The 23,171-nt window shown below is 37.1% G+C and overlaps 1 protein-coding gene across 1 annotated transcript in view; it reads left to right on the top strand.

The window, feature by feature from the left end:
* The window catches only part of Epha3 (EPH receptor A3), a 317,591-nt gene extending 301,607 nt beyond the window's left edge, over window positions 1-15,984 (top strand). The window contains exons 16-17 of the mRNA XM_006981616.4: window positions 6,733-6,888; window positions 13,183-15,984. Of these exons, the coding sequence (XP_006981678.1) occupies window positions 6,733-6,888; window positions 13,183-13,288 (262 nt within the window). The 3' untranslated portion in view covers window positions 13,289-15,984. The remainder of the gene's footprint in view (window positions 1-6,732; window positions 6,889-13,182) is intronic.
* The last annotated feature ends 7,187 nt before the right edge of the window (window positions 15,985-23,171 follow it).

The following is a 23,171-nucleotide window of genomic DNA, read 5'->3' as shown; positions in this document are numbered from 1 at the left end:
AAGTTAAATTCTACAAGTGCCAAGACACTCACTGAAATGGTCAAAACCCTCTGTTGAATATAACCTACTTTTGGTGGTACCTGGGAAGATTCCAGGCTGCTTGTGCAGGCACTGTGCAGTCGCTCAATACCAGGAGATTTTTAACCCTACAAAGAAAAGAGAGATAAGCATCCTGTGGCTATCCAAGGTCATAACACAGTTCAGTCACTTCCACCTAGAGAGAAAACTTCCTGTAGAGCTTTGGGTAATAGTATCCCCTATAACTCAGAGAAATGTTAAGTGTAATATAAAGAATTAATAAACAGTGGGCAAAAAATTGTGGTAAGTGGAACGGTGAGAATCATAAAACAGAGGGGGCAGAATGACTTGGACTTCAGCAGTAGAAGATTGCTGGATTCTTTCCTGGGAACTATTTTGGTTCTTTTGGAGCAGTGGTTCTCAACCAGTGGGCCATGACCCCTTTGGAATCATATGTTGGAAATCCTGCTTATTAGATATTTCCATTATGATTCATGACAGCACTACAATGATAGTTAGGCAGTAGTAATGAAAGAGGATCCCATCATTTGAAGGTTGAGAACTCCGGTCATTTTAGAGTGACAGATCTGAAATTATGGGAGGTCTGTTAATACCTAGATGATGAAGAGGAGAGAAAATGTAAAATGGTGCAATTGAGAAATTTAAAAGAAAATTTAGAAGAAAGTAGCTACTTCATAACTGTAACCATGCTACTATTATGAGTTGTAATATAAATATCTAAAATGCAGAATATCTGATTGTGACCTTTATGAAAGAATCACTTTACAATAGAAGGATTGCTACCCACAGGTTGAGAGCTTCTGCAGGCATGGCTTATTTGCTGAGTCATCTTAATAGTGCTCAAAGCTAATTTCCATTAGTATTATAATTGATTCAAAGAACCAAAATCCTTGACATAGGAATTTTAAAAAGGCATTAAAATGATTAGGCTGAAGTTGTGAAATGAAATTAACCAATGGCATAAAGACTTAAATATTCTAATTAATATATGTATAATGAGGTCCTGAAGACCAAGTCATATAGAGTTAATTGAAATCATTGTAAAGATTGCCTTTCATTGCATTGCTCACTATGGAAGGCTCATGTTAATGAATTTACAGCACAAAGAAGAGCAAAAGCAAACACTGCTCATTATTTCCCTGTTAATGGCCATACAAATGCTATTTTAAAACACTTCTTACTTCTGAGTACATAAAACAATATTTTTCAGAGAGCTGATGTTTTGACAAATACTTTGTACTTCAAGGATAAAACCTAAAACAAAAAAACAATTCCACTTTATTCTTCAAAATGACTTTGACCTCAAATTCTGAACTGACAGGGTGATTTTGCTCTCTGAGAAATATTATGAAGAACATTTTACAAGGAAACAAATATGCTAGATACCTAGGCAATTTCATCTTCATATTAAGAATCTTAAAATCGCCGGGCGTTGGTGGCGCACGCCTTTAATCCCAGCACTCGGGAGGCAGAGCCAGGCGGATCTCTGTGAGTTCGAGGCCAGCCTGGGCTACCAAGTGAGCTCTAGGAAAGGCGCAAAGCTACACAGAGAAACCCTGTCTCGAAAAAACCAAAAAAAAAAAAAAAAAAAAAAAAGAATCTTAAAATCAAAGTAACTAATTTTACTATAGGGAGTGCTTAAAGTGGACATGAAGCTAAAACTGTCTGTTTCTCTTAAAAGATAAAGATAATTAAAGTAATACAATAGCCTTATTAAGGTTTCATTTGCATAGTATTTTTTCATTGGGAAACATTTATTCTACATATAATTTTGAATGCATAGTATCTATTCAAGGCTATTTTTCATTACCAGTGGAAAGTTTACATATTTAATAGTATCTCGAATTTTAATTTTAGAGATAAAGAGATGAAGTCTTGATCCAAATTAAAATAATTTGAAAATCTAACATTCCTTCTCAAATATAGTGAACAGGCATCAAATTGAAACTTAAAAGCAAATTACAAAAGGAACTGAAAATGATAAGGGAAAATGTCATTAATATTTTGGCTTTAAGAAATAACTTAGCATTCCTGAGACTATTCTCAATAAAAAAATAAAATTTAAATAATTTATACCATGCATCTCTAATATTAGTGATCTTTTTTAGATGTCATGGTATCTGCTCCTTGGTTTAAGAAATATATAACATTCATAATCTTGGCGCATGGAAATAGAGAAATTTGTAAAGAAAAAGTCTGAAAATAACCCCTCAGTCCTAATGAATCTGGGACATTATTGAAACAAGCTGATTATCAGGAAATTTTCTTGGACTTGGCATTTGGTAGCTGACATTTGTTCCCCTCTACCTGGTGCTAATTGGTATGTAAGCACTGGCAGCTAAAATAGGAGTTGATGGGAAGAAAAATATGTGTACCTCTTTAATGCAAGGGTATGAAAGCCCATAAAAGAATAATTCACAAACCCAAATACAAGGAGGGAGCAAGCAGGGGAGGAGAGTTATTTTTTGCTTCCCCTGAGCAAACATGTAATTTCCATGATTTCTTTTTAATGACTGCGGTCTGTGGCCAGTAGGCACTGATTTATGAAAAGCTGTAAAAGATCAGGTGGAACTCTGTAGGACATCGTTTACAGCTGCATGGATTGAAACCTATCTAATTTGTCTAGTAAAAGTGTGAGCTCACGGTGCACATCGCCCTGCCTATAAATTTCCCCTTCAGACCCAAAGTCTGGGGCTGGGTCTAAAAAAAACCCGCTGCCTGCAGCTGCTCAGAAAGCTGGATTCCCTTGGTGTGCATGAAGAGACATCACAGGCTCTTCACAGTGAGAGACAAATTCCTATCCATTGATAAACTCTCCAGATGTCCTCTCTGAGGAGGAAAGGAACCAATTTTTATTTGAAATCCCTAGAGAAATCCTGGAAGTGGAAAAATGATACTTTGCAGGACTGGTTATTCTGAGGTCACTGGCATTAAAATTAGGTTCCTTTTTTTTTTTTTTTTTTTTTTTTTTTGGTCTTGGTTGCACTTTGATCCGAGTCATAAACAGAAAAACTCAGCTGGGGTCACTCTAATCCCTAATCCACACGTCCTGTTCTATTTCAATTTGTTTATACTAATTTTCTCCAACTTCTTGTTGAGTCTGTCCAAAGTGTTGAGTTTAAAAATACAAACCATCCTGAGCTGATCCTGAGCTGAGAAGAAAATGTTTCCCACTTTGCTATTAGGCACACTTCATAAATATCCTGAATAAATGGCCTGGGGTTTGATTCTTTGTACCCACAAACCCATAAATAAAAAAGTATTACTATTCATGCAACTAAGGGACGACGTGGGTTCTATGCAACAGCTACTGGAGACGTGGAAACTGGTCTGTGTGTGTTCACATCCTAGGCACTTTGATATTTCTCACATCCAAGGTACTTTTGTATCTCATTGTCTTGTATTTCAGCCTCATTTGACTTTTCTTACAAAACTTTCACATACTTGATTTAATGTTTCTGTGCACTTTATATACAGGAAGGGTGATTTGCCCAGAAAAGTTCATTGTTTAGCTCTATGGTCTGTAACTGACAAGAGCAGAGGCAGACTGAAATGTAACATTGCCCTCTGTCCCTTCACTCAGTTTTAAATTTGAAAGTCTCAATCAAATTATTTTAGTGTATCCATATGATAGTACATCAGTTTATAGGTTTCTCAGATGCTGAATCATGGTATCTAGCTCTGGGGCAGGCTGTGAAGTTCTCCTTACTTAAAAGCTCAAGTTCTGCGCCGGTAAGATGGCTCAGGGGGTAAAGGGGCTTGCTGCCAGGACTGAGGACCTAACTGAGTTCAATCACCATCACCCACATGATGGTGGACAAAGACAACCTATCCTACGGCATTGTCCTCTGACATCCACATGTGCACTGTGGCACAAGCATCTAAACACACTGTTTTCTCTCTCTCTCTCTCTCTCTCTCTCTCTCTCTCTCACACACACACACACACACACACACACACACACACACACACACACACACGCGCACACACACACACACACGGGGGGATAATAAATAAAATAAAATTTAAAACTCCTCAACTTTATACATTACATATCTTTTGTATGTTAAGGAATAATGGGGACCATCAACATTCGTAGATGAAACTTCCCAATTAAAAGCACATTTGAGACGCAGAGTTGGCACATTTATGAATTCTCCTCCGAGCCATTTTCTTATTTACAACAGGAACATTTCCCCACATGGCCTATGTGATAACCAGTGATTGCTTTCATACATGAGACAGCATACAGCTCCAGAACAGCTGAATGCTTATGGTTACTTAATAAGATATGACTATAATTAATTTACTCAATTTATTTCAGAAATTTACTTCAGCTCAATTTACTTCAGAAATAAAGGAGGAAAGCATACTAATTATTGTTCACATATCTTGGACTCCTCTGGATCCCCAAGTTGAGTTCCCATATTTATAAATGTTGAATTTTAACATTTTACATTATATATGTAGTGTAGACACATGTTTTTAAGAGGATAAAAATAAAAGCATTTTAAAACTCATGATAACGGGTATTTCATGCCACAGATTGAATCTAGGAAGCTAAGAATATGCTCTAAACTGAACTACACATTTGGTCTTAGGTATTTTTAAAATACACTAAAATGTCTTAAGAGAGGAATAAAGATTAAATCCAATATCAACTTCACAGAAGGTAAAATATTTTGAACAATAATTCTGATGAGGTAAAAAAACAAGATGCATATTCACAATTATAAAAATTATACTACTGTAGATAAAGTTTTAATGTAAACAATATATTCTGTTTAATATTGAGAACAATAATGACATTAAGCAGAACAGCACATCCATTTACAAGAATTGCCTGTGACCTCATAATGAGCTTGTAAAAGTTATTGACTACTCTAATGAGGCCTCTAATAATAGCCACTTTACAGGGCCATTGCACTATCATATACATAATATTACACATGACTAAACATATGGCCCCTCGTGCAGCAATTAACAATATCACACCAATCCATGCATTATATAAAACTTGGAGTTTATTGAAACATTTTCTTCTTGAAGTTTTAAATATGTAAACTAGATTCAATGAGTTTGCAACCTATGTTAGAATAATAGCAAATCTCTGCAATTATGATGGAGCATTACTCTAAATATAACCTATACATTTACCTGCCAGCTATGGGACACCTATGCTGCTTCTATTACATAAATCCCATTTTACAGATGGGGAAAACAGAAAACTCTCCAGGCCACACAGATAGTATGTGTTATACACTAGATTCCTCCTTCACACCAAGTATGGATCACAGGCCACATCCTACGATCACAAATACAGTAAGAAAAAAAAAAAGGAAAAGCAATTTAAACAACTTTCGACCAAATGGTGTCGCATAGCAGTGGAGAGTATCAGTTCCAGTACAAGTTGTGTCTAGCTCCCTGTTCTGTCTCCCTTGCCTGAGGAAACCAAGACTGTGACTTAATTTCTGTTAGTGTTGGCTTCTGCATCGATTACAAAGCCTACACCATCTGTGCTAACTGATGCTGCAAAGGTTAACCCTGATGTCTGTGTAGTGCGCTTAGCATAGGGCCTGGAAGAATGCAAGTGCTATAAATTTAAAATGGAATCCACAAACAAGGCCCTTGTATCGACTTTGTTTTCCTCCTGAAAAAAAAATAATAGAGGTGTCGATATTTTCTCCCAGTCTTATGAGTTAAAGGACAGTTAAAGAAAGATGTCACTAAGAGCTAAGAGGGATGAAAAACCAATCAAACAAAAGCAGTCCCACCCTAAGAGAGTTTACTCATAGCTTGCTTGTTTTCACTCTTCAGGAATAGAAACACAGTGTCCACCATTCCCTAAGTTTCAGTTTTGGACCTTTGCATCAACAAATCTGGCTTACCTTCCTGGATGTGGGAATAGGACCATAACTCTGTAAACCAATCCTAAATGTGTTCTAATGAAGGTTGATGAATGCTGTCAATATAAGTCACAATCTACCTCTGTCTCCGCATATATACATAAATACACACATGTACACATACGTGTGTGTGTGTGTGTGTGTGTGTGTGTGTGTGTGTGTGCAATATCCATTTGGTGTTGTTTAATAAGGAATTATTTCATATATTATAATTCACCTGCCATTTTCCAAACTTTCTGTAATTTTTACTTTTAAATGGCATTGGTAGTATTATCAAAATCTGTGATGACTTCATGTCTTACTGTAAATGTACCTTATATTTCAAATTCTTCTTTACCCACCAAAGCTATACACTCTCTACCAACAATCATTTATTTATGAAGGATTGGATATTGAAACAGAGTTCATTAAAAGGCAGATAGCAAAGTATTTACTGTGTCATTCCTGCTGCAACTGTATATAAATTATACCATTTTGTTAATGAATTAAAATGTTCAAAGACAAAAAGATATGTGTGGTATGTTTATATGTTTTGCTGGCAAATTTGTGGTGGATTAAAAAGCTGTGAAGGGCAGAAAAGGGAGCACTTCGATGAGATGATGATTACCATCTCCTTCCAAGGAGCCAGCTTGAACAGATGAAGACTTCATGGCAGATCAGTTCCTCAAATAAACAGGAACACCGCATGCAGTCTGGAAGTTCCTGCTGCTGATGGTGTCAGATTTTGACACTTGGCCACTCCAATCACTCTAATTTCTCTGTTTTTGGATGTTTTCTTTTCTTGCAGGCCATCAAACCTTCTTCTGGACCAAAGTAATGTTGACATCACGACCTTCCACACAACAGGTGATTGGCTTAATGGCGTCCGGACAGCACATTGCAAGGAAATCTTCACAGGGGTGGAGTATAGCTCCTGTGACACCATCGCTAAGATCTCCACAGAGTAAGTGGCATACTGGGGAGAAAACTGAGGGTGGTGAATTTCCTCCAGATCATATATATCTTTATTAATGGATTATAAATACCTGATTGTGTCTGTTTAAGACTGATGGGTTATAATATCCACCGTCACAGCAGAGCAGGACCCTGGAGTCCTTTGTACCACACCTGCATTGACATATGTTGAGGTATCTCCCTTTTCATGAAAAATCTTCAGGATTGAGTCTTCCTAGATAGCAGGAAGTGCTGGTAGATAAATTACCCCAACCTCCTAATAGAAAACATTATCAGGTACAACATGTATTCCTGTGGATGGGACTTCCTGTGATTTTTTTTAATGAAAGTTTTATATCTGTGGCCATGGGAAACTGAGAAGTGAATGAATGAATGATCTACTAGAGAGAGAAACATGTCAAAATCTAAAAGCAGTTTCCACAACTGCTAAATATCTTCTATTGTCATGTATTATTAAGCGTTTACTCCATGAAGAAAAGCATGCAAAAACTGAAGTTAACAGTAAGTTTTAAACTGGACATTTTTAATTTAAAAGAATGGTAGTTGAGGATGACAGTTGGTACTTCGTGGGGGGATGTTACTCTTAACATCATTTTCTGTGTTAAAGATCAATAATAACCAATTATGCCATACTGTGTTTCTTAGGGTCACTCTGAGAAGAATCTTTTTATTTGAGAAGCTTTGTTACTAAAGGAAAAGGGTTTCCTAGAGAATCGAGTGAGGGCTGGATATATATAGCTCAGTTCGTAGAGTGATTGCCTAACATGAATGAGTTCCTGGGTTTAATCCCAAGAACTATATAGCCTGGGTGTAGAGGTGCACACCTGTAATACTAGCAATTGGAAATGAAACAGAGGAGCAGAAGTTCAAGATCATCCTTATCTACGTAAAGGGTTTGAGACAAGTCTGGTCTACATGAAATCCTGCCCCCCAAAAGTAAAAGGATAAGAAAGAACCAAGTTATCCCAGTGAAAATGATCATATTTTTCTCTTACCCTCAGCGTATGGTGATTGGAAACCAGAAAGCAAAAAATAAAACAACAAAACAAACAAACAAAAAACCAAAAAAACTGGTCAAGTTCTTTATCTCTTTGTAAATGAGGTTCAATTTACCTTACTTTCTGATATGATGTATCCTTTTCTCATCTTCTGAATGTCAGTTTTTTTTCTGATCACACATGTGCATACACACACACACACACACACACACACACACACACACACACACACACACACAAGCTCTTCAAGCCTTCTATCTTATACCTGAGCATGGAGCACCTCTCTTAACTAAGTCACTAGTAGACATACAAGGATATTTGGAAATTAGAATCTCAAAAGCCACATGCTTGCCATTACTTATCAGTTCTGTCCAGAAGTAGGGTGAGAGGGTATTCATTTAGTTCCAGAGGCCTTCATCCAATTGTAAAATGTACGAGTGTCTTAAAGAAAGATGTTTGTATAGGGCAGATATACTCCAAATTGACCAAAATACCATGTCAGAGTCTTTCTCTCTTTGATCTTCACTTTGTTGAATGTAGCTGTTAGTCATTTCAAGTTCATTTAAGTCTTACCCTCTTCAACTGGGGTATTTAAAAGTTATTGCATGTATAAAGACTTTGGATGTTACCCTGACAGTCATTTCAACATTGTCACTGTAAGGGGGCACATGTTAGATCTCCAAAAGAGGAGTATATAGTGTAATTAATACATGCATAAATACACAACAAATAATTTGTACAATGGTGTTCAGATCAGTAACATTTAAGATCACAGAAGAACTTGTGAAAGTGTTTATTGTTATTGGGAAGGACAACTTGTCCTCAGAAAGTAAACTTACTTCAGTGCATCTAAAATACACTGACAGTCCTGTTTAAAGTGGAAGGTGATGTTTACTGAGTGGATTTCTTATCCAATCAACAGTACTCTGAGTTTCCGTGGGAGTTGTTTTGATCAGCCACAGTTACAGGATATATTTGTGCATTCAAACTTTTTTTTCCTTTGAACATTTTTATACATTCTTATTTTAGTAACATAAACAGTTAGGGTTATGATATACAAGACACCTGCTTTAGAGCCTAGAAGCATGACAAAGAATAACCACACAGTTAAATATTTCCACCCAATTGTCAGATTTTCAAAGGCAAAATTATGCAAATGTTTATTCTCCATAATGAATAATGAAATACTGCATAGAAATATAGAAGGCAGAACACTCTTCATAAGATTAACTGCTAGTTTGTAATATAAATACAGTCAGCCTTTAGAAGATATGCATGGAATAAGAAAGCTATTTGTTCAAAACAGGTGAAACAAAAACATTTTTAATTAAAAATTAGGGATTTATTTGTGTCAACATTACAGTAGTGAACCATAAACTATTTGGGCTGGTACAAAATTTCCTTCCATAATTATTTGCATTTGTATAATTGGTAAGTTTGTATTCAGGAAGCAAGTTTTGCTCTTCTGAGTGTCTCCATTCCTTCAGGCTTGTTCTTAAGATTCTGAGGGTGTCTTAGCTACTGTTCTATTGCTGTAAAGATGACCTAGACAACGTATAAGAGAAAACGTTTAATTGGATGGCTTGCTTACAGTTTCAGAGGGTTAGTCTATGACCATCAGGGCAGCAAGCATGATAATGTTACAGTAGCTGGAACCATACATCTGATCCACAAGTTGGAGACAAACACACATACATACATACATACATACATACATACATACATACATACATACATTAAGAGAGAGAGAGAGAGAGGGAGGGAGGGAGGGAGGGAGGGAGAAAGAGAGAGAGAAAGAGAGAGAGAGAGAGAGAGAGAGAGAGAGAGAGAGAGAGAGAGAGAGAGAGAGAGAGAGAGAGCTAACTGGGAATGGCCTGGGCTTTTAAATTTTCACAGCTTACCCCCTCTGACACACCTCCTCAACAAAGCCATACCTCCTATCTTTTTCAAACTGTCCCACTAAATGGAATCCAAGGATTCAAATGAGGCTGTTGGGGCATCCCCATTCAATCCTCACAGATGTCTTTTTCTCTCTCTCTTTTGTCCTCAGTTTAAGATCAATGTAGGATCAGTATTTATCACCTTAATAATGTTTCTATATCCTGTATGTTATGCATGGTTACGGCTATATTATTACAAAATTACAGGATTAAAATAAAAAGAAGTAAAAAATGAGAAAAAAAAATCCTTACTTGGCTGAGGAATGGGCTCTGTTCATTAAGTAATGTGACTCAAGCACAAACCTAAGACCTGAGTTCCAATGCCAACATTCACAAAAAAGCAAAGCCCTGTCAAACACACACACACACACACACACACACACACACACACACACACACACACACATGCCTACACACCCAGGTGCACTCTCTTTGATTCCCTATGACAAGGATAAACATAGTCAGGCAACATTTCACTTCAAAGCTGTATGACCCTTACCTTGACACTTTGAGTTTCCTTTTGCCCTTATGTTCTTATCTTTTGAATTTAATTGCTTCAACTGCTATTTTCTTTGTGACATCCAGGCTCAATTCAGTAATGATCCACTTGACCAAATAACCCTAGAAATTCTCTTGGAATAGGGATACACCTGGGTAGATATTGAATGTCTTTCTGTTTCCTTGCTCAATAGACCAAGCCCTGTGAAAAGGTCAGCAGAGTTTCCCTCCCAGATAAATTTCAATAAACTTAGGAATTTCATTGAAATGACACCTACTTGAGTCCCCATATTTCCACATGAAGCCAAGAAAATGCTTTTAATGATAATTAACATTATTAATATATTATTTTGCAATGTGAAGTAGATTTAGAGAGGGTCTATCGAGAAAAGAGAGCACAGAGATGAACAAGGTGATGGAAATGGTAGAGACAGGAGAGGATTCAACTTGGGTAATGAACACCAATCAGTAATTGCTTCAAGTCATTATTATGCATCGTTTGATGGATTTCCCTAAGTGCTATCCACCACCACCCATCCCTTTGCCTGGTCCTGACTTGGAGGTACTCTACAGTCTTGAAGTTTTCTATTTTTCTTCTGGATAGGATAATCCAAATGGCATGTGACACAGAGCATGCTGTTGAGACTGCAGCAGCTGGTAGTCAGACTCTGGATATGGCAGGGTGTTAGACAAGAAGACAAAGAAGCTACAAAAGTAGAGGATCCATTTAAAATAAAAACCAGACATGGAATAACTGAAAGGAATAATTTATCGATGTTCTCCAAAATCACATGTAATCTTCTGCAGTACAGCTAAACACATATAGGTGTACTATTCACTTACATCACTGACTTAGGACTCTAAGGCATGTTTATATAGATTTCTTTAGGAACATGTTTCAGGATGGCATTTATAGAGAAATAATAAGGAATGCTCAAGCTATTTTGTGGACTGTCAGTAGTTCCTCCTCTTTTTCTCCTTTCTCCTCCTCCTCCTTCAAGACAGGCTCTCTCTGTGTCGCCCTGGATGTCCTGAAACTCACTATATAGATCAGCTAGCTTAAACTCACAGAAATACACTTGCCTCTTCCTCCTAAGTGCTGGGGTTAAAGACATATATATGTTTCTTTCTGTAGTAAATATAAAGCATCTACCAAATGGAACCCATTGTTGAGGGTGCTGTCATTTTGCAAAGGTCAAATTAAAGTAGAAATTCTGTTCACATAGAATTCATCTGCTTGTGAGACAAAATAGATAACAACAAAATAAATCAGAAAAGTGGTATAATTGATACTAATAAAAATGGGGAAGGAAATGAAGAAAGAAAAGGAAATAGAAAGTTCAGGGAAGTTGTATTACTTGAAAAAAATCAGGAAGTTCTCAATAGAAGAGAATACTTGAGGGAGGACCTGAAACATGCCCATATCAGAGAAGTAAACAAAGAGTAATTAATAAAATACACTAATTTACCTATTTTAATTTAAGATGAAATTATTTTTCTTGCAATGTTTATTTTAATGATAATTCTGAGCTTAAACTACTTTAGGTTTAATAAATATATACCTTTGTCCATTTATCTATGACCAGACAAACATAAAGGCTAGGAAACAGCAATTTCAATTACAGTGTTGTTGGTGAGGAATTTGGGAGGAACCAATGAAGATCAGATCTTGGTGCTCTAGGTCTGGTCTTGACTGAAACATTCAGTTGATAAAGGAAGAGCTCCCATCTAGGGGCCAGCAGTGTTTTCACATCAATGTCTGCCTTGGTATAAGTTAGAGTTACACTAGACCAACATGCTCACACACGGACTCAGCATAGTCAAGCTTATAAGTTAGCATCCCAGAAAGGGTGTTTCAAGAGAAACAAAGTAGAAGCTTTCTATGTCATAAGACTTGAGTACAAGAAATAATACAATATTGACTTGGATTTTAGCTACGAGCAGTCAAAACAGCCCCTGAAGTGGTCCTGATTCAAGAAAATAGAAAAAAAAAAAAGATTTCAAAATGAATGTGTGATTATCTACTATCAGTTGGGATAATAAATAAAAGTTTACTGTTCTGCCATCACATATTTCCATAAAGTTGTCAGCTTCAGTAACAAGTGTATTCTCTATAATTTTGGAGGAAAGAGTCTGACATTGGGGCAATGGTAAACTCTCTCAGGAATCTCTGTTAAATACAGTCTTGCTTCTTCTAGTGCTGGTGAATCATGAGATTTATGAGTGACAGCGTAACTCAATCCCTGCCTCCATTGGCTTATTTTCTTCTTCTCCATGTCACTCTGATTGCTTTCCTGTCTCTTATAAAGACACACACACTGAGCCGGGCGATGGTGGTGCATGCCTTTAATCCCAGCACTCAGGAGGCAGAGACAGGTGGATCTCTGTGAGTTTGAGGCCAGCCTGGGCTACCAAGTGAGTTCCAGGAAAGGCACAAAGCTACACAGACAAACCCTGTCTCAAAAAAACAAAACAAACAAACAAACAAACAAGATACACACACTGTATTTAGTGTCCACCATTACCTAATACTCTATTTCCTTAATCCCTGCCTGAATTATATCTCCAAAAAGTGCTCATTCTACACAAAGACATATTGTGAAGTTGTGAGTGACAAAAGATTTGAGAAGCATACTTAATCTACTACAACATCTATATTCCTACTTAAGACAAGGATAGAATGGCCAAATATAATAACATATCAATGTTTAAAAAAATTAGAAAACCAGGGTCCAAGCATGGGGATTTATAATTGTGTCCATTTGAAACTAAAGAAAAAAAAAGTCTCCTTTCTAAACTCTTCAGAACTCCATAATTCTCATCAGTTATTTTTTTGCTGTTTTACAGTGACATGAAAAAGGTTGGTGTTACTGTGGTTGGGCCCCAGAAGAAGATCATCAGTAGCATTAAAGCCCTAGAAACACAATCTAAGAATGGTCCAGTTCCAGTGTAAAGTACCAGAAGGATGTAAGAGATGGGGAAGATGCAGCATCATCTTGAGACAGATGGAAAAGTTGGAGACACTGGTGAAAGCGCCAAGTCGAATAAGACACTCAGTTATAAGTCCAAATGCCTTAAAATGGAATTGAAAATCTCCTTATTTTCCCCTATCATTTTACAGATGGGTGGGTGGGTGCATTTTGTTTTGTAATTGCTTTTTTAATGTTAATTGATGGGGTTAATTAAGATTCTTCAGCTCAAAATGGAAGAACTAGTGTAGAGCCATTGATCATAAACTATCTTAAAAGTGAACCAAGTTAACTAGCAAAATGGACCTGACGGCTTTGTTATAAATGGCCACAGAAGAAAAGACTTGTGATATTTTTATACACAGAAGAAATCTGTAACAGGTATTTTGTTTCTTTAAAAGCAAACAAAATAGAGGCATTTATACCTCAAACTATCTGGCCATATTGACTACCTTATCACTTTAGTATTCTCTTTTATCTGTTTAAAACATAGAGATGAAGTTTGTAGTTGTTTTAAATGCTACACATGTTTAATTGTTACCTTCCTTAAGCATACCATGTAAAAACATGTCTTAATTTGAGGGGGAAAGTGCATATTTATTTTCTTTTGGATGGTTTTTATTGTTTTATATTTATGCCTTGATGATTTAATTTGGGTTTTGTTACAGCCAAGTGCCAAATGCTATCTCAAATTGTCAGCAGTAAGAAACATGTTTAACTAGACCCAGAGAATGATGTGTTCCTTTCTAGAACTGTTGAACAATTCATTTATGTGTACCAACGAAATGAAACTCCTTCAGTGCTCATACAGTAACCAAATCACTCACAGCTTGAATTATTCCATTCATTTTTGTCTCTCCATTTATCAGTAACTGTATCCTCCTTATTTAGTGTAATATATTGGCTTGTATGTAATAGATTTTTAACCAGATGTCATACCTTTCCTGCTCTGGTGCTTAGAAAACATCAATTCCTTCCATTCATGAAGGAAGCTTGTTAGAGCTCCTTAGATTTGCAACACTGGAAAGATCAAAATGAAGTTAGATGGTTACATGAATTGACAGCAGCCTATAGGTAAATGCATGAAGCCAAAAAATAAGTCACTGACTTTGAAAAGTCTCTTAGTATCATTGCTCAAACATGCAGAACTCTTTATAGAGAATGATGATAATTAAGCTACTCATGTGCATCACTGGGATGTAAGTCAATTATTCACACATTTTCATCATCAGTATCAGGTATAACTATCTTTGGGTCTTCCATTTCAATGTACCTATTGTGAGTTGGGTGCATGACTAGAAGCCTTGAATTTCTACACATATTATTAAACATAGCATTTTTGAAATAGCAACTCATCTAGCAAATGAATGCGCATATGCAGGTAATGGAGATGTGTCTCATTGTGAGGATTGTAGACTTGCTGTTCTCTAAAGGCCAATTGTGAGCATGTTCATTAATATTAAGAAGGATGTGCTTGGTAGGCATCCTGCTAACCATACATGCTGAAGCAATATTTTAGATGCTGGTTTCTCATGCTGATATCACCATTCCATAGGTTCAAGAAATGCACATGTCACAAGAAGAAGACAGTTAAAACAATCCTGCAACAAGTATGTCTATATGCAAAATGGGACACTAAAGAAATACAGCTTCTAATCATAGAAGAAAATTGCCAAATGCTGATCTTTGTAGGTTCAGTATAGTAGGGGTTAGGTGTATACTTTCAGATGTGAAAATGTTTCCCAAATTTTGGCAATGTTCCTTATAATCAAATAATGCTACTAGAATTTCTATTGGACTTATAAGAGCATGACCATTTTGGAAACAGGCTGATGAAATTAATCATAAATTTTGCTTATATCCCCTGAACGCAACTAGAAAAATCTCTAATCAAGTAATTTACATTTTGGAATATAGGTCAAAACTTAAATCTTGCTTCTATACCAAGTTGCTCATACTAGTGTTCACTTTCTTTGGCAATATTCTGTACACATTCAACAACAATGAATTTCAAAATAAGTAGATGATGAAAATTGTTGAATCAATTGCATTTATTTGGACTGAGTTTCTTCTTTACATTTGAAAGTAGAGGTGGTTTACACAATACATTGCTCTTCATTCATCATTTATTTTTCTCTATCTGACCACTTATGAATTTACGTTGCATAATCCCTTCCCTGTACATATGTAAACATAACAATGTACGATTCTGGACTGGGGAGTAGAGGTACTAGAACACTTATGGCCATCTCTTTGTACAGGAACTACATTGCCTTCCCATAACAATGAGGCTACCACTCCCTCGCAAAGTCATGTACCATATTATCTGATTTGTATCTTAAATTTGATTTATAGATTTTATTTATTTCTGGCAACACATCCAGTCTATGCTGTACTAAGTATCTACCAAGCCATGTATAAATATGATATATGATTGGCAGTATGTGTTTACTTTAAACTTGCATTTTCAAAACATTTTTCATTTAGTTTATGTTGCACAATGTAGATGGCCTCTTACTAATGTAAAATGATTTCTAGTGGGAACATTTATATTTTTATAATAAACATAATGAAAATATTTTTACAGATTGGAATACAGAAGTGGTCTTTGATGTCTTATTTAAACATGAAATATGTGCTCATTTAAACAGCAAAGTAATGAAGCATTATCTATGTCATTAAGAATGTGCTTTTGGTTTCTTTGTCCTCTTTGTTATTGTAACAAAACTCATTACTTTTCCCAATCTTATTATCAGAAAACTTGGAAAAGTCATCAGTAATTCTAATTTTCATAGATAGTAAATATATTCATACTAGTTCTCTTGATTATGCATCTATTTCACATATGCACATACACTCTTTACATAAGTATATAAAATTCTTATGCTCTCACCCTGGTATAGGTGTAACCTTCTTATTAAATAAGAAACACAGAGCCAATGCAAAGATGAAAGCCCAAGAGGTCAGAGCAATAGCCAAGAGCTAAAAACCTTACCCTTCACTGCCACTTCCTGTCTGTTTGTCTTTTTTATAGACTTTCTATTCTGCTTTCTCATTGGTTGTAAACCCAACCACATGACCTCCTCATTACTGCCTGTCTGTACAGACCTCCAAGTCTTCTATGGTTGGTATTGAGATTAAAGGTGTGTGTCTCCATGGTGGCTGTATCCTTGAACACACAGAGATCCACTTAGCTCTGCCTCCCAAAAGCTGGGATTAGAGGCGTGCACCACCACCACCCAGCGTCTGCTATGGCTTGCTATTAGCTCTGACCCCCAGGCAACTTTATTTATTAACATACAAATAAAATCACACTTCAGTACAATTAAAATATCACCATGCCCTGGTCCACATATCTGGCAGAGGTGGAACCCAAGTTTAAGCCATGATATCAGGTATAAGTCTCTCATGTCTTCTTCCCTTCAGCCCATATTTCTACCAGTCAATTTGAAGCTACATGTTTTTACAAGTGGAAAATCATACTCTAATTCTAATGTAAGTCAATACTAATCCTGTGAAATTATCATTGCTCCTTAATTATCTGAACAGAGATTCTAAATTCTTGCCTTGATTCACAATAGGTAGGGATAAATATTACTCAAATTGACAAATACTCATATCTGTGTTTGTCCTGGGAGGCAGTGATGGGATTATGCCGAAACTATGATAGATATTTCAGGATGGTTCCTGTCCAAAATAAAGAATGTGGCTGACATAAAGGAAGCCAGAATAGCATAGATGGATCAAATAAAATTGAAAAGCAAATAACTAAATTGCAAGCTACATGCTAAGGCATACCTAATACTTGAGGTAAAGTAAACTTCTTGCCACTATAGTCCACTTAAAGAAAATGTTTTACACGAAAATGAAGTGTTTTTAATTCAAAGAGAAGCAAATTAAACTAAGAGGCCCAAACAGGCAGAAGTAATTAGGAAAAGAACACAAAACAAATTAGAAGTGATTTTTGCCTTGAAGGAGAAATGGCATCTCATCATGTTGAGTGTTGCAGAGAATAAATAGTAACAGATAAGGTAAGTAAATTCATTGGCAGAAAAGAAAAGGAAAAAAATGTTCATTTGTTCTGTGAGCATTTAATCATTATTATTATTATAGGAAAACTGTTTTGTCTGTAAACTACTTTGTTTTAAAATTGTCAATCCTCCTGCCTCAGTTTCCCAGGGATGACATGCATGTAGCACTGAGATGTTATCACTGAACAGCCAGACACTTTGTTCTTGGTAGTCACAAGTCATTCATTAACCACTTACAACAATTTCATGAATAACCACTAGCTACTTTGAATAGAGGAGAAATGTTAAGCTCAAAATTGCCAAGTGACCTTCTCTGGAGTCTAGTCCACTTTTGTGCATAAATGAATTTATGAAAGAAATTAGACCCTTCTGATGCTAGTTCCTTTCAGGCCTGCCATGCAGGGAGTTAACCCTTGTGAGCTGCTAAGCTTTCAGAACTCCAGAGTATATCCTGTACCAGGCCTTGCTCTACCTCAGTTGGTCCCTGGAAGAGATTATGGGCATAGAAACAGCAGAGGCAGGTCATTTTTTTCTCACATAGTAAACCATTGTTGACAAGAAATCTTCAGTCTTACTATAGTCATCTGGGTTGAGTTTGTTTTTATTTTTATTTTATTTCTTAATGAAAATAAAGTTGTTTTTACAAAATAGTCTGATCACTGTTTCCCCTCCCTCAACTCCTCTCAAATCTTCCCTACCTTCCTACGCTTCCAATTCCATGACGTCTTTATCTATATTAAGAAAACAGACAAGCTAGTAAAAAGAAAAATAAGGACAAAACAAACAAACAGAGCAAACTAACAAACAAAATAGAAAAAAAAAGAAACAAAGAGCAAAAGGAATGTATGCACTTGTACCTGTGCAAGGGCACACACACACACACACACACACACACACACACACACACCATAAAATGCAAAATTGGAAATCACAGTCTACAAGCAAAAGACAAGTATGGTTAAAAAATGCACAAAGCAACATGAGCTGAAAATTAAAAATCTCCAAAAGTACTATTAAGTTTGTTTTGTGCTGGTCATCTATTGATGGGCATAGGGCCTGCCCTTAAGTGGAGTTTGAATGCACAGCAAGATTCTGTTGGAGAGACTAATTTTTCCTTTACAAACAATTGTTAACTGAATATAGCTTTTCGATTGGGCATGAGAGTTTCCCCTTCTCCATCTCAGTTTGGGGAAACTATCTGGCCCTGTGCATGCTGCCGTAGTCCAGATTGAGACTTTCTTAAACATCCCCTGTACCCTGAGCTCTTTCCTGTCTAGTCTTTCTCCTTCTATTGTTTTCTTTCATAGTTGTGCTAGTTTGTTCTGCTATAGCAAAACATCACAGACTGGGAAGTTGGTAAACAGTAGCATTCATTTCTCTCTGTCCTGGAGACTCAAAAACCCAACATCAAAGTCCCAATCGTTTGGAGCCTAGTAGGGATTTTCAGAGACAGAAGGATGAATGCTGTGTCTTTACATGAAGGAAGAAAGAATGACATTCAAAGAGGCCTAAGTTAATTCTCTGCAGCCTGTAATAACACAGAACATATATGACCCAAAAGCTTTGAAAACCTCTCCTCTCAGTACCAAAACTTCTCAATACACAAGGCCTAGCATCTACATGGTAGGTAATCTCAACGTTCCCTAGGGTATTTGTAACCCTAGTGCCAGTGATTGCCAGGCATTTCTACCAAATATGTGCTAGCAAGTCTGACTGGTCCTGTCTGATTTTGAAATATATATATTTCAAATATGTATATGTATTTCATAGATGTGTGTGTTCTCTGAAAGTATAATATAATTACATCATTTCCATTTCTTTCACTTCTTCGTTCCAATCACTCCTATACTCCCCTTGCTATCTTTCAAATTAATGGCCTCTTTAAAAAAATATGTTGTTACATATTTACGTGTATGTGTATGTATGTTTGTGTGTGTATGTTTATATATTCCTGTTCAGTATCTATGTGACAAATGACAAATGACATATATACAGAATGTGTATGATCCCATTTGGTATCAGAAAACCAGTTGGGGTAATATCCCTGGGTAGCACATTTCCCCTGGTCTCAGCATTTCCCAGTTGCCGATAGTACTTGTTTGTAGATGAGACCCCCAAATGCTTCCCTATGTCCATGGTGTCCATTGGTATCATCATTGTCCAGGTCTTGCTGAGGAAGTCCTGTTGATGAGACATGACAAGTGAAGTCTCTCTGGAATTTCTAGGAGACACAATATCACAACAAAACTGTTCCTCTGGCTCTCACATCCTTCCTTCCCCTCATCTTCAATGATCCCTGAGCCTTAGGTGTGAAATTGGCACCATAGATATATCACTGGGGACAGGACAGATACCACAGAATCTCTTGTTCACTTTACTTTGATTGGTTGAGGTTTTCTGCAATGTTACAAATGTTACAGGCCCTCTGTTACAAAGAGAAATTTCCTTGATGAGAGATGAGGACTACACTTATCTATGGGTATAAGATAAATATTTAGAATATATTTAGGAATTATGCTAGTTAAGTAAAGTGGAGAATGGAGATTAATCTTCAAGATGCATAACTTCACTAGCCTCCTAGATACTTGGCTAGGTTTCCAGTACCAAGTCTACTTTCACTCTTGTTGAGTAGATCTTAGGTCCAATTAGTGAGCTGTTGATTAACAGCAATGTATGCATGTTGCTAATAGAGCCATAGGGATAGCATGGCATGCTTGCCTTTGTTGTGGACCACAGGCATCTTAGCTGGCGAGGACTGTTGTTTGCTTCCCTCCCTTAGAAACGTACACATTCCCTTCTGGTACCATAAAAGCTAATCTTTCTTTTTTTATATTTTATAATTTAATTTAATTTATATATCAGCCATGGATTCCCTTGTTTTCCCCCCTCCCACCCACCTCCTGCCTTCCCTCCACCCACCCCCCCATTCCCATCTCCTCCAGGGCAAAGACTCCCCTGAGGATTGAGTTCAACCTGGTAGCTTCGGTCCAGGCAGGTCCAGTCCCCTCCTCCCAGGCTGAGCCAAGTGTTCCTGCCTAAGCCCCAGGTTCCAAACAGCCAACTCATGCACTAAGCACAGGACCCAGTCCCACTGCCTGGGTGCCTCCCAAACAGATCAAGCTAATCAACTGTCTCACTTATCCAGAGGGCCTGATCCAGTTGGGGGCTCCTCAGCTATTGGTTCATAGTTCATGTGCTTCCATTCCTTTGGCTATTTGTCCCTGTGCTTTATCCAACAATTCTCAACAATTGGTCTCAACAATTCTCGCTCATACAAACCCTCCTTTTTCTCGCCAACTGGACTCCTGGAGCTCCACCTGGGGCCTAGCAGTGGAGCTCTGCATCTGGTTCCCTCAGTCATTGGATGGGGTTTCTAGCACAACAGTTAGGGTGTTTGGCCATCCTATCCCCAGAGTAGGTCAGTTCGGGCTGTCTCTCCACCATTGCCAGCGGTCTATTGTGGTTTTTTTTTTTTTGAGTTTGTGTGTGTGTGTGTGTGTGTGTGTGTGTGTGGATTTCTGTGGACCTCTCTAGCACTTTGCTTCTTCATATTCTCATATGGTCTCATGAGGTTTGCAGGGAAATGGATGGATCTAGAAAAAAATCATCCTGAGTGAGGTAACCCAGACTCAGAAAGACAAACATGGTATGTACTCACTCATAGGAGGATACTAAATGTAAAACAAAGATGACTAGACTGCTACTCACAACTCCAGGGAGGCTACCTAGAAAACAGGACCCCAAGAAAGACACGAGGATCACCCAATGACAGAGAAATGGATGAGATCTACATGAACAACCTGGACGTGATTGTGGGTAATGAAGGGCAAAGTTCGAGGGAAAGAGAGCATAGCGGAGCGGGAGAGCCCAGCTGGATCAGGAACAGAGAGGGAGAACAAGGAATAAAAGATCATGATAAGCTAATCTTGAAGACTCAGCTTGGGTTCTCTGTATCATAGATCTAAGGATCATGGAGTCTTTAGCAGTAGAGACTTCCCTTCAGATCTCTGAGAGGGAAACAAGAACACTGCAATGTCCTATAATATTTTGGGAGTCTCTTCGACAACCCTGACCAACAATTCACAAAAGGCTTCTTATGCCTGGTGTTGTGGTTCTTGTTAGATAGTCTATGGCTCTTGAGAAGAACATTGTTATCACAGATGGCAAATTTTCATTTAAATTATAGATGTATACGCATACACAGATTTATATGCGCTACACTTAACTGAGGTAGATAAATAATGATATGATGCCTGATGACTTTTTGAAAATCCATATTGTTATTTTGCCCTCGTTCTTCATTTCCTTCCCCTTCCATAATTAAAGACCCACCTTCTCACATTTAGCCCACTTATCTTCCTTGTTTCTGCAGTTGCTCTAGGTTATATACTTAACATATGGTGATTTGGAGTTAGGAACTGCCGATAAGAGAGAACATATTATGTTTGACTCTCTGGGCCTGGAGTACCTCCAACAACATGATCTTTTCTAGTTCCATCTGTTTACCTGAAATTGTTATAATTTCATTTTTCTTCACAGCTGAAGAGTATTATACACTGTATATGTACCAATTTCCATCAGTTGAGGAATATTTAGATTGTTTCCATCTCCTAGCTGTTATGAATAAAGGAGCAATGACCATGGCAAAACAAGTATCTATGGAGTGGGTTGACAAGAATTTGGGGCACATACATAAGCATATAGCTGGGACATAGAGGAGTTTTATTTTTGGCTTTTTGAGGATCCTCCACAAAGATTTCCAGAGTGGCCGGTCCAGTTGCAATCCCACCAATAGTCAATAGAAGTTCTCCCTTTGTTTGTTTGTTTGTTTTCCTCTATCATTTATTTTGGGTTATTTTGTTGATGTTTGCCTTTCTGACTTGGGTAGGAAGAAATTTCAAAGCTGTGATTTCTTAGCTATTGTTATTTCCTCTTTTGAGGACTCTCTGGTCAGTTCCCAGACCCATTTTTTGGGAATGAACTATTTAATTTTATGGCTTTTTTTTTAACTTTTTTTTTATATATTCTGGATATTAATTCTCTGTCAGATTTTAAAGATTCTCTCCCACTCTGTTTTACTTCTCTTCACCTTGTTAATTGTTTCTTTAGCTGTGTAGACTATTTTTTATTTTAACAGTTCTTGGTGGTCAGTAGTTGGCTTCAGCTCCTGGGCAAATTGAGGTCAGAAAGTCCTCTTCTACAACTGTATCCTCTAGGGTACTTCCTGTGTTATCTCTAGTAGGTACAGTGTTTCTGGTATCAATGATTTGTCTATCGATTTTGTGTTATTGTGCAAGGGGACAGATGCAGGTCTAATTTCATTCCTCTGCATGTCACCAACCTGTCAAGGACTCTCCTAAACTTTCCCCTACTCCAGTCCCGTTATATCCAACATATTTTCCAGTAAGCAGCCAGACTAGCATACACTAGCAAGTTTAAGTTTTTAGTTCTTCCTCAGGAGGCTCACAAACTCAAATGCCTCAGGAGCCTGCAAGGTTATATAAACCTATATATAAACACATGAAGCCAGCAATGACTATGGTGACCCATAAAAGGCACATTTACTTCCTCCAAAGCAACTCATATATACAAGACATCATTAATCTAATGTCAGTTCCTGTTTTTTTCATGAGAATCCCTAATATGAATTTGTGAGAATTATTCATACATTTAAAATATGATAAACACCTGAAAAAGTAGAGAACAAATCCATAGGCTGATATGTACCTATACCTGTACTTTGTATTTCTAGCATACAGAATATTTTGGATTATTGGTACATAAGATCCTCCTTGAAGAATAAACTAATTTTCTCTTATGTTCCCATCTATCCACC

Source organism: Peromyscus maniculatus, chromosome 12 (assembly GCF_049852395.1).
Source record: "Peromyscus maniculatus bairdii isolate BWxNUB_F1_BW_parent chromosome 12, HU_Pman_BW_mat_3.1, whole genome shotgun sequence".
In the NCBI taxonomy this organism is placed as follows: domain Eukaryota; kingdom Metazoa; phylum Chordata; class Mammalia; order Rodentia; family Cricetidae; genus Peromyscus; species Peromyscus maniculatus.
This window is presented reverse-complemented; position numbering and strand designations above follow the sequence as displayed.